The following is a 13,457-nucleotide window of genomic DNA, read 5'->3' on the forward strand; positions in this document are numbered from 1 at the left end:
TCAAAACATAATTTTCTAGAAAAGACATCATGAACCTTTCTAAAATCTTCCAAGACTTTAACTTTGTGCAAAAAAGGACAATAATTATATATGGTGATACTCTCAGTCCAGGGTTCATGTGGAAAATGTTGTAAATCCTAAGTGGCAGCTAGCATGTGCATTAAATAAGACAACATGAAAAAGTCCTTTTTTAGAGTTAAAGCACCTTTCAATTGATCTCTAAGAGAACTAGCTATTAATTCTTCCTAGTCTAGAAATTATGGACCTGTTAACACAATTTGAATATAGAAGTAAATCCAATCTTCAAAAATAGAGACATGAGAAGACCCATAGATTCTATGTAATAGAACCATTATATCTTGGACCTGAGTGGTCATTAGGCTCTTCTTCAAGGTTTTTGGTAACTTGGACCCACCTTTATAGAAACCCTCGATCCAGCTTTTTGCTATGATGTTCCTATAATTACTTGCTTTCTTAGAAAATCTAGCCACAAACAAGGTAGGGGTAAGGTCAAAATTTTTTTTCTCTTCTAGGTGAAATAATCTAGATATGGTCTCTCTATTGACATTCAACAAAAAACTTCCATCCTTCTTCAATATATTTCCTTTAGACACATTATACATATGTATGCACTCTTGAATCAATTCTAGGCATAGAATAGCTGGTGGGAAAGTGGAGGCCATGAGGAGATTTTTGTCTAACACTTCAGTAGAAAAAGGTTTGGTCAGTCTCTCACACAATCTTTCTAAAACACTTCCCAAATCAACTCCTAACAAATCTATATTAGCTATTATGGGGGGCCTACATTGCAAACTATGAGTGTTCCCAAATATGTGCAATGTAGACTTCATGATTTCGGATCTTTACTTGAATTCAAAAGCAAAGAAACAACACAAATATTCTTCACTCAACAAGTGGGAGGAAAATAACCAAAAAATAGAAGGATTACCTAAACAGCGATGACCATTACAACTATGAAGAAGGCTTTCTTTCTCCATTTTTCCTATGATTGCTTATCTTGGGTGAGAAAAGAAACTTAATGTCCTCTCTTTAAAGGAGAAAAAATTTCATTAGATGCATCTCGAATAAGAGGAAATGATCATTAATTATGTTGAGGACAAAAATAATTTTGGCATGCCATGAAGGAAAGATGACGAGACAAATTAGGTACTAACATTAAGCCGGGAGGCAAGTACTTCAAATAATTACTCCTCTTTACACTAATACATTTGGCATCGATTTGCGATGGCCAAGTGTCAGAATTGTGACGCAAATGTGTCGCCACTGCGATGGCAGCAGACGTCGTTGTTTTTTAGTCACAAATTATGACGTCTATTCTTGGATGTTGCAATTTCGACACCTATCCGTCGCAAGCTCAACATTCTATCCCATCATTGCTCCCGTCGCAATGGATGTGGTTCCCATCGCAATTCTAACATCTTCACCACGCATTGCGACGGGGTGGCGTCGGCATCTGCCCATGCGTTCGCTGAGGCGGGAGCCTTTACAGTTCTTTCGTGGGTGTCGCACTTGCAACGTCCATGGAAACTTGCGACGGTGCTGTCGACACCACTGGCCATCGCAATGTTTGTGAATGTGTCGCAATTGCGACGCAAAATCATCAATTACGACAGCATCGCTATGCAGACAACGCTTATTTTGTCGCAATGCACGTGCGAATGTCGCAATTGCGATGTCTGTGGTTAGCAATATGGCGAGGCCGCTGTGGCGGCAACGCCAACTGCCGTCGCCGCCACAGTGGCCCCACCACAAGCATCATCTTTAGCTGCTAGCTCTAGCAATGTGTTCGTAGTCATGTCGAGCAGTTGTATTGCTCCTTCATTAAATGCGGTTGCCCATAGCTCCCCAGTGTGGTCTTGCAATTATAGGCGGACCATGTAGCTATAATTGCATTCTGTAAATTGCTTGTCACATTTTTTACCGTACCATTCTTCATTTGCATTTTCAGACAACTTTTTCTTGCATTGCTTTCCTGCCACTTGGTTGGGGCAAGTCGGGTAGGATAGCTTGTCTGTGTTGACCTCTATAATGGTTACTTTCACAATGCACTTTATAGCACAAGTAGAATGCACAGTTTGATCATGTATGTCATGAATTGTCATTCTCAATACTACAGGAGGTTGTGGGGTGTAGCTAATCGATGGCTCACCATTGTCCTTAACATTGTCATCGAACCATGACTTTAACTCCGCTGTCTCTGGAATTTGGAGATTGATCATCAGTTGTGTATTACCTGTGGTGTTGAGTACTCTTCCATTGAACTCAATAACACGACCTCCCTTAACCACTAGAACTGTAGTGTCTTGCAAGTAGTAGCTTTGTTGCAATTCACTGCCCACTTGCTCAGCTGCTGAGCCCCAAAGCATTAGATCAATGGGCCTACGAGTCATATCAAGCAATTGGATGGCACGCCGAGAAAATTCCATTCCATTTGCTCTTCTTATTGTGGAGGTTGGTTGTACACATATTGTTTGCCGATGCCCTGTTGTTGCTCCCTCGGCTGGTGTTGGAGATGGTAACGACATCCTCTCGATCTTCTGACTCCATTACGTGACTAAATGAAATATATATTCTCACCTTTTTGCTACCCATGCTTCTAGAATTTATACTTTTTACTATAACATTGTAATTCTCATAAGGTGTAGCTTGCTAAAGAATCACTGGTATGAGGATGAAGCTCCATGGGTTGTGCCAATAGAGATATATACAAGCTTTCTTTAATTTATATCAATAACCAAGTGTCAAATTAAATCATAGTAACAGGAATCAGACATTGAAGTTAGTGAATTACAGGACCATACTATCTTAAACAGAAGAACAAAACACACACATCATTATATGTAAAATCGAGCTTTGTACATGAATATTTTATGATCAATAAAATATATTTTTTCTGGTGTGGCTGAGTTTTCCCCTTCCTATCGAAGAGTTTTCCCAGGATAAAAATGCTTTGAGTGTTCAGTGAATTGTTTATGCTTTTTTATTGCTGTTTATCTCTATTTTTGGGCTAAAACATCAACAGAGGAAATAGGAGACCTATTCATTTTTTGCTTCCTACATTTTTGGTTAGATTACAGGCTGCCTTTTATATTGGATGGGCTGGGCTTACACTTTTTTCTTATGGAACTTGGATCATCTTTAAATGTGTCCAATTATTATTATTACATCACAAATTTGACTCATTTTCATTATCATCATGGTCTCTTTTTTTTTTTGGTTAAAGGTGGCAAGGGGGTGAGTATTCGTGCTTGTGCTTAGCTTGGACACTATTGGAGTCATTTCAATCCCTATGATGGTTGATTGTTGGAGTAATCAGAAACACGAGAGGATGGATAAGGAGTCACGAATAGGGAGGCAGATAGAAGCATTCCACTAGGTAGAGCACCCCATGCTAGAAATCCAATTTTCTTGCCACTTGGGTCCAAGAGGACGAGTGTCCGCTTTTGGGCTTAGTACGAGAATTGCTTTGGGCCAACCTGTCATGCTCCCTGATTCCAATTGTATGGTGATTGGATGCTGTGAAATAAATTTAGATGTGGCATGAATAGGGAGGGTAGATACCAACACTCCACTAGGTAGGCCGCCTCTTGCTTGATGTCCTATGTGCTTGCTAGTTGGGGCCAAGAGGGCGAGGGTCCGCGCTTGGTCTTAGTGCGAGGATTGTTTCAGGCCAATCTATCATGCTCCCTTCTTCAAATGTGAACTCTAATAAAAAGATGGATTTAATGAACTATACTTCAAATATTTTTCTAGAAGGGTTGCGTGATCTCAACCAAATTTATCTTGATAAAGTATTTTTATGTAACTTGCAATACTTATATATTCTACAAGAAAAGTGTGCAAGATATAGTGCAATAATTATATGTTTACTACATTGAAATGTTTGTAAATAATGGGAAAAAAATTGTCATGTGTGAAAGTTATGATGGTGTTACGATGATATTTTTTTTGGAGGATGGGTGTGTTTTTACAAAAAAATATCAAACATGTATTTATGATATGCAGTATTTCAAAATTATGCATAAGGGCAAAGAAATACATTGCATTAGCTCAGAACTAGAATGTATTTAACTTCTAAGTCAAACCCTCAAAATCAATCAAAAACTACAAAAGGTAAATGCCAAGCAACAAAGAAACACTTGTCAGATGAGCCAGTAAGTTTGGCTGCTATGATGTACGATCCATGAGGGGGTTGTAGTTCTTAATGAAAAAGTCTAGCTTTGTTTTAACTCCTAATTTGGTTCAGTTGTTCCACATCAAATACATCAGCCATTACAAAGACTCTCAATTAATTATTTTAGCATTAATTGGTGCCATAGAATTATGAGACTGCTAATGTCCCAAAAAATTTCAACCAATTTGTTTTTAATACAATTTTCCCTATAAAAGCCATGGGACCAGCTGATTTATGAGTCTCCTAAACTTCTTAGCAGTTTAAGTGGCTCCCCTCTCTTCATGGGACTATACCCTAAGCAGTTGCGATTTCTGCATAGGGGTATAAAAACTTGTTTTTGTTTGTTTTTTACAGTATTCACTAAGATGATTTGCCTACAAATGACACAAGAAGCTACAAAAATGATGTTACTTCTATTTTTGAAATGAAAATTGTGTGTGAAAGATCTGCATAGCTTTTTGACAGTTTGTGGTAATTTTGCTCATATATTTGAGTACCTCAAGGAGGCACAAAATGCTCATTAGGCTTCACAAGTTTTGTTTACCATCTTTTACGATTCAGAAGAACCAGTGTTGTGCAATTTGAAAGCTAAATTCATAATAAAGTGCTCTTGATCGATCCATTTCTACTCAGCTTATATAGGCAATGGTGATGTAATAGCAATCACAAACAGTGACATGGAAAGGAGAAATGTTGTGCTTATTGTGACGGGCCAAACAAAATGAATTGCTAGTGATGTATTTGCGCTTGAAAAGAATCAGTGTGTTTTTAGATGAAGAGCTTGTGGAGTTCTTGTCAGATTTGGAGGCAAGAAGTCAACAAGTTTGATTTTCCTCCTTACTAGCTAATGCTAAGGGGGAAAAATTATTGACAAAATGTGGGCCAAAATTCTGGAAAAATTTGGGAAAATCCTGATCAACCTTTTTTTGGGAAAATATCTTGATTTTTTAAAGAAAATATAATATATGACAAATATTATGTATGGAATAATTAACTTATATTAAGAGTGATATATATATATATATATATATATATATATATATATATATATATATATATATATATATATATATATATATATATATATATATATATATATATATATATATATATATATATATATATATATATATATATATCTTATTATATATATTGTTATATAACAATTATAATATATTAAGGGTATATTACTTGTATTATAACTATAACTAATATAAGTTAATATGTTAAAGAGACATGTCTCTTTATTTCACAATTATATTCATTCATATAGTAACTTGAAACACACATAAAAGATCCACAAGTGCTATTACAAGTTACAGAATAGTCGATCCTATTTCACTAACATGGTATCAGAGCAGTGTTGCGATCAAGATAGCAAATCAGAGATCTAGTATCACAACAGATCATTTCCCAGGAATAATAGAATCACATGCCTGAAATAATGATGGAGAACTTCTGAACCACTAGAATAACTATATCTCTGACTCACCTTGTGCGGCATCAACTTTGTAATAGGAACCAACGATGGAAGATTACTCGGTTAGAACTTGATATGTATCAATAGAAAGGAATGAAGAACATTGTGTACGTAGTGAATCATGATATACATAACATGTTATACAACTATGAGGATGAAGGAAGATGTCATAGTAGTTTCAGTGAGTAGCTGTCTTCTATGCAAAGCAAGTATTGTTACCAAAACTACTTACCATGTCACCTGCAAAGGCAATGAAAAGATTAAGATCTAAAGTATGCGGTGGGAGTATGCAGTGGAAATGATCTGCATAGGGCCTCTTAGAGCACTCTACGATTACAGATCATAATTGCAATTTGTCTATGTTGATGGAGAATTTTATTTTGGTGAAGACAAAGACAATATTCAAGCATTGCTAGTACCAGATGATCGACTTCATACTTAAAACAATAACAGCCACAAAACTATATATTGGGATGGCACATAATGAAATATTCTGGATTTATTTTGTTCTCAGCTCCTCATCTCAAGTCGTAATCTCTGGAGGACATATCGACTTTTATATATCCAATGACTTGTATGAATAAAACAACAATTATATATCTCACAAAGGTAGAAGTATAATGAAGTGTGATACTAATAAGGTACTGAGACTGAAAAGTTAATTATTTTGGGTGACCCATCTGCTAGGTGAACCAAATAAAGGATCTGTGTGGTGGGACAAATGCCACAAATAAGACCTCATTCAATTAAGAGGAACGTGGCTATGATGTGCCAACACAATGGATAAAATTGCTAATCATTGACACAAATTCTCATTTATAAAATCCTTAAAGTTACCTTGACATAGTAGTAGTGAATATGCAGGGGGAGCAATTACTGTCCTTTGGGGAGCTTCTAATCTACTTGCAAGGGATTGCATAAGATTGATAAAGCAATATTATATTATTGACTGAACTGCTGACATCTTTGCATTTACAAGGAGTTGGGAATGAAAATACACATCCATTCATACAAGTACTCTAGGGTTCCCATATCAATATCAATGGGATGGAAATAATTTTAGATTTCAAATATAAATTTTAAAGGCTCTATCTTGGAAAAATATAAGGTGTGGATATGTGTGAATGAGTAAGAGTGCGTAGTGTGTGTGAAATAAAAAAGAAGACCAATGGAGCACAACACATGCTAGAATCACAACATAATATGGGAGTACAGACAGTATATCCAAATTGTTGGACAAATTGGCTTAAGGAAATGTTACCAAGAGATGGGATGCATCGATTGGAGATTAAGGGCATGCATAAATATTTTCGTGAAAGAGAGTGTATGTGATATAAAATAGAATACTACAACAATAACGGATAATATGGCTAATCCAAGATGATTTGATTATGTGGTATTTGTAAAACCCATTAGGAAGAGCCAAACCATCTTATCAAACTATCAATATGGCTAGTCTCTCATTCTACATACTACGACATTAACCCTTCTTGATATGTGTAACCCTTGTACTTATGAAGTCCTTGCATAGCCATTGGAGTTCAAACATTGTACTATGAATTGATATAAGAGTGGTGATCTCTTATGAAGCGTTGGAGTTTATGAGTGTATCACAACCTATATGGAGAATTAACACACATTCGTGTGTTTTGGGGTAGGGTGGTTATTTGAGTATATATCTTATGTTTCTTTTCTCCTCTTGTTTTCTCTTATGTCAACACTTTTCTTAATTTTTATAGATTTGGTTTTGTTGCATTATTATCTTCAACGGTCTAAGGAGGAGTTCATTATATTTTCTTCTAGTATCAATAAAGTAAATATCAAATGTCTTACATGAGGAAGTACAAACAACTTTGATAAGTATTACTTTCAACTAGCCAAAAACTATTGTTATTGACACAAAATTTTCTTGCGCATTAACAAGTTATAAGTTTTTTTAATGTTGTGATGTTGCTATCAGGATTCAATTGTGTAGTTTTCGGTCAAACTCATTGGTCTATGTTTATGAGTAGTGTTTCACAATAACTTCTTTCTCATTAGAATGAATAGAACACTAAATACTCATTGCATCTAGGTTTTCTCACGGAGGTGAAGTGTTGGGCTTTCTTGAGATGTTACCCACCCAAGCACCACTCCAACCCAAATTTTCTTAACCATGGATTTTTTTAAAGGTTAATGTCATGCTCAAAAATCAAGGCTAAAGCACACAATTTTTTTTTTAAAAGGTAATAACAAGTATCTTATTGAGCTTCACTTTGTTTCGAGAATAGTTTAATATTCTCTACTAAACATGGCCAACCACGTGAAGGTGGAAGCTCATTTGGCCCCACCCCCCTCCCCCTAACATCACTCTACATTCCTCGTTAACATCTAACATTCATTCTTTCTTTCAACCATTAATAAAATGTAACATTCAATCAATATCACATGATAACATTCAATCAATATCACATGATAACATTCATTAACACATTAGATTCGTTAACATGCAACATTCATCAATATTCCGCATTAACACATAATTCATGAACATTCATTAGCACATAATTAAATTCATTGAGACATAAAATACAGTCATTATCAAATAAGGTATGTAGTGACAATCATTTCTTTTTTTTCTTTCTATTTCTTTTTTCTATGTAAGCTCTAAGAGGAGCATCAGTGTCATCATCAATTCCCCCCTTATCTGTTGTTCTGTTCTCTGTTCTTGATGATCTCAAATTCCTATGCTATTGCAAAGGGGGGTCCTCTGCAATAACAAATAAAAGAGTTAAATTAAAAATAATTTATTATAATTGTTACAAGTATTTAATTATTTTAAATAACATAACTGTGTCTCTTTACCTGATCTGACCACATCATTTTGTCTGGACTCAACATCAACACGGTCATGAACATCGACCCCTTGATCCTCTACAGCTGCTATACAAAATGTTACGTTAATCCAAACACCAATTGCAATTACATATAAAAAATTTAATAGCAAATGTATACCTCCACCACTGGGATGCACATCATGCGAACCTTTGACATCCACAGATTGTGTAGAAGGATTGTCAGGCTGCATTCCAACATCCTACGCATTGTTATCATTGCTTTCTTAAAATAGATATACTCACTTTATATTGGAACTTAACATCAAATAGACTAATTGGTAAAGTATTCAATTTGAAATAAATTTCATTTAGCTTATTTACCTGTGGCTCAGATGCATCAGTATTAGAACCTTCCACACTAATTTCAGCTCGTAGCCATTTAGCCACGGCTCTATAGCCTTGTTGGAAGCCAATTCTCTTATCGTCTTCTGTGAGGCATCTCTTGAACTCTGAGCCCTGCATTTTTGCGTGGTATGGTGAATTTTACTTGCATTGTTTCATCAACCAATCAAGGGTAGTTAAAATATCAACAGCAAATCATCTATATCCATCACAATATAATAGGAGAAAAATCGAGCAGTTTTGATGGAGCAATCTACTATATAAATGTTGCGTGTTTGTATGCTTTGCTTGTACCAACATATTTTCTCCAAATTCTTAAGTTGGGTAAGAGTTAGTTCAGCTCTTTGGAAATAAAAATGGCTACAAGCGTTGTTGCATTCCCTCATTCTTTCAATCACTGCCTTTATTCTCAACTATTGGAGGAAAATTCAGTCAAGGGTGAGATTTTAAATAATGTCATATTAGTGAATCACAAGTTTTCTTCACTAATCTAGATTGCAGAGTCTTGACTTCAATTGTTGAATTGTTTATATTGAATATGAAAATCCACTACTGTTATTATATTCTATTGACCTATTTATAATTGATGAGCTAAATAAGGGAGTCCTAGCATTTCCCTTCACATTATATAAAAAATTTGATACAATTTTTCATTTAATGTGATCAAATTTCTACAATTCATCATAGTTTTGTGAATCAGTTTCTGGATTAGATTGTGTGACAATTTTTACCATCAATGTGTCGAATCACACTACGTGATCCATCATCAGGATAACAGAGCAAGAGATGTCAAACACGTGCTAAATCTATTTCCCTTTGCGTAACATTGGAATCTCCATTACGATGAGCTTCTTTAACCAATGAAGATACACCTTCCCATGTTAATGTGTGACCAAAATGTTGACATCGTTCAATCATACCGTCATCCAATCAAGATTGTTTGCAATATACAAATGTAGTGCATCCCACTCTCGAGCACTTGTACAAAAAAAAATAGGCAACTTACAACCGATTTATTTTGAAGATTAAGAAATAATTTATTACAATAACATCTTATAATTTATTACCTCTCACTTTCCTCAATGTACCTTTCCCCATCAAGTACTCCCCTTCTAATTTTTTAAAAGGCTCGAGATCCCAAATGCGATCTACATGGATATTTGATGCAAACTTAGGAAGATATTTAGTAATGTACACCATAGTCTGGTATACCATATATCCCTCTACCATAGAACCCTCAGGATGTGCTCTTTGTCAAACCAAATCCTTCAAAGATTTCAAATGCCTCTCAACCATCCACATTGACCTAGTGTGTACAGGTCCACACAATTCAATCTCCTCAACTAGGTGTATGAGGTAGTGTTCCTGTGCATTGAAAAAAGTTGGAGGTAGACACTTTTGCATTTCACACAGTAAATGAGGAATTCTTCTCTTCCAATAGTTTATATCTTCTTTATGGATTTATTTAGATGACAACCACCTACATTAAGAGATTCAAGTCACAAAAAATATATAGATATGAGACTTTACAAAATAATATACAATAGATTACATAGCAAGAAAAACAAATCACGAATATAATAAATATATAAAACAAATTGAACAGATATTGCTGCTTACCTCATATATTTTCCAAGATCGTATATCACTTGTTTGATGTTATTGTTGAAGTGCTCTGGGAGAGATAGAGGAAGCACGTATTGTAGTAATTATAAACCAATCATTTCATTGTTTTCTAACATAACATAACGAACAATTCACGTAGTTTATGAATATATTGTAAATACAAAAGGGCATAACTTACCTTGACGAAAGTATGTCAATCATGCGTTTTGAGCCCTGGCCCAAATTCACCTTTTTTTTATATGAGATTGTTTATGTTCACAGCAAATCCTGTGGGAAATCGAATTTTTCGTATGACTTCTTTTATGGCATCACTTTGTTGCTCCGTTAATAACCATGGAAGGGCACTTATGTTAATCTGATCTCTATTGCTATTTGAGTGAATGAAATTTTTCAATGCATGATTGGATTCATGTATGTCATTACAAATTTTGACAATTTTTTCTTTGTCGCGCCTTCCATCCAATATTTTCCACAATGTCTCTGTTATATTCTTTCCAATATGCATAGTATCAAACAAATGCACAATTTGTAAGTGCTCGTAGTAGGGCAACCTACTAAATTTTCTGGGATAGCTTTTTAGTCCCTTTGGAAGGTTGTCAGTATTGCCTTGACGACCTTCACGATCATCAATTACACAATTAGTCAACAAAAATCACAATAGAAATATATAAATTACAAACATAAACCATTAGGTGGAATGGCATTACCTTGACAATTAATTCTATTATATTCCAACTTCCATAGGTGAGGTGTCATTCTTTGTGGCTTTGATGTAGTCTCTTCTTTCCCATTGAAAAGATGTTTTTCTGTACTTCGATACTTATGATTCCTATGGAGGAAGTGTCTACACTCATCAAACACCTGCTTTCCTAAACTTTTTGAGTGACGAGATTTCATCTTTGGACCACAAACTGGACATGCAAATTTTCCCTTTGTTTGAAGACCTGCAAGATAATGATGTAATTGGATTATTAAATATGTTGATTTTTATAATTAGAATTATTGTGCGCAACTTGAATTCACTATAACATACCACAAAAATGTGTTAGCCCTGGGGCATCATGTATTGTCCATGCAAGTATTGCATGGAATTGAAATTGTCTTTGTCGTATTGGTCTAGAAACGTCATACATAGTGACACCGTTCCATAACTCCACCAACTCGTCGATAAGAGGCTCAATATATACATTCATATCTTTTACTTGATATTTACCTACTTGAATGAATAGTAACATTACATAGTTATTGTGACCATTTTACTGCAAGATTTGTAAGTACGTGTAAATTAATAACTATCAAATGATAAGATACCTGGAACAATCATTGCCAACATAATGTGCTCCCTCTTTATTGACATCCACGGAGGAATGTTATTGTTGATAACAAAAACAGGCCACACCGAGTAAACAGATCTCATCTCTCCAAATGGATTGACACCGTCCGCTGCCAATGAAAGCCTAAGATTACGAGGTTCTTCTTTGAAGTCTTGCCACTTTTTCTCTATGTGCATAAATGTCAAACCATCCGCAGGGATTCGAATAATGTCATCTTGACTTCTATTGTATGCATGATAATCCATAAATTGAGCCAAGATACTACACCTGAATAATTGTCGCATCCGTGGAATAATGGGGATGTAACGAAGAACCTTTTGAGGCACCTTTTTTGTTAGTCGATCTGTTCGATATCTACTCGTATGACATACAGGGCATTGTGTTGAAAATTCATGTTCTTTATAATATATAATATGATCATTGGGACAAGCATGTATTGCTTCATACTCCATTCCAATATCTTTCATAACAGCAGTTAATTCTCAATATGAGCGAGGTAGAATATTTGATGATGGTAACAAAAACTCGCCTATCAATCTACAACAAAAAATATAAGTTTTTAATATAAACAATATTAGTGGTACATTATTCACCCTTTGTTAACTATAAAAACATATATGACATACCTTAACATAGGTGACATTGTTATGTTGGATAAACCATTCATAACCTTCAAGTTCAACAACAACAATACAGCAGAGAGAAGAGTTGTTTGGGAGTCTTTGTATAGGGGCTCGTATGCCTTCTGAAGTAGAGGTACATCGAGGCTATCATCATCATCATGATCAGATACGCTTGGACTAGATGTGTCATGGATTAATGTATTTATACCATCCTCTTCAATTGTGTTTTCTGGTGCATGATCGTCATCTTCCATGGGATCATTATCTTCACCTTGGATATTTGCACCTCCATGTTCCTCCACTTCGAAAACCATATTCTTCGAATTGTTGTGGTTCATATCATGTACTTCCCTAGGAAGATCAACCTATATAAAATTGATTAACATAAATAAACCATGATCATCAGCTCATCATCAAGTGATTTCATATGTATATAAATTGTTAAAATGATATAATGAACGACTTACCAATGGATGATAGTCATGCCCCCCTTCAATGTGACCATTCTCCCTACAATGTCTCTTAACTGTTTTGATTAGCAGTCTTCTACGGTTTAAGCCCTTACAAATATTGCAAGGACAATAACATTTTCCATCACCTTTTCTTTTCAAGTTAGACCACAATCTAGCGATTGTCTCCCTATTTTGTTCTTCACTTATATTATCTGACATGATCATTCTTTGCAGGAAGCAAAAATCGGGCTATGAAAACTTCGGTCTACAACTTTCACAAACTAAGAAAAACTATCGAAAGTACACAAATCTTCTTAGACCTAGCTAAATACTTTAATATTTTAAAAATACTTTCTTTGACTTTATTCCTAAGATTATTTGTAAAACTTTGACCAACCGCCTAAAGGTCTTATTTCAAGAGACCTTACAACATTAAGCCATTAAAAGCAATTTCAAAACATATAAGCTAAAAGTCTAGTTAAAATATACATTAGAATATAAAAAAAACAATTTTCATACCCGAGCACGT

The 13,457-nt window shown here is 35.0% G+C and overlaps 1 protein-coding gene across 1 annotated transcript; it reads right to left on the reverse strand.

Moving 5' to 3' along the window:
• Positions 1-1,383: 1,383 nt before the first annotated feature.
• Positions 1,384-2,546, reverse strand: LOC149550326 (replication protein A 70 kDa DNA-binding subunit A-like). Its single transcript, XM_089794458.1, has 2 exons — positions 1,948-2,546; positions 1,384-1,741 (listed from the first exon to the last, which is right to left on the reverse strand). Exons 1-2 carry the CDS (start codon positions 2,544-2,546, stop codon positions 1,384-1,386), a joined length of 957 nt encoding a protein of 318 aa, XP_089650584.1.
• Between the last annotated feature and the right edge of the window lie 10,911 nt (positions 2,547-13,457).

The sequence above is a fragment of the Cupressus sempervirens genome, chromosome 7, assembly GCF_028749045.1.
Source record: "Cupressus sempervirens isolate cs-2001-9-10 chromosome 7, ASM2874904v1, whole genome shotgun sequence".
Lineage (NCBI taxonomy): Eukaryota > Viridiplantae > Streptophyta > Pinopsida > Cupressales > Cupressaceae > Cupressus > Cupressus sempervirens.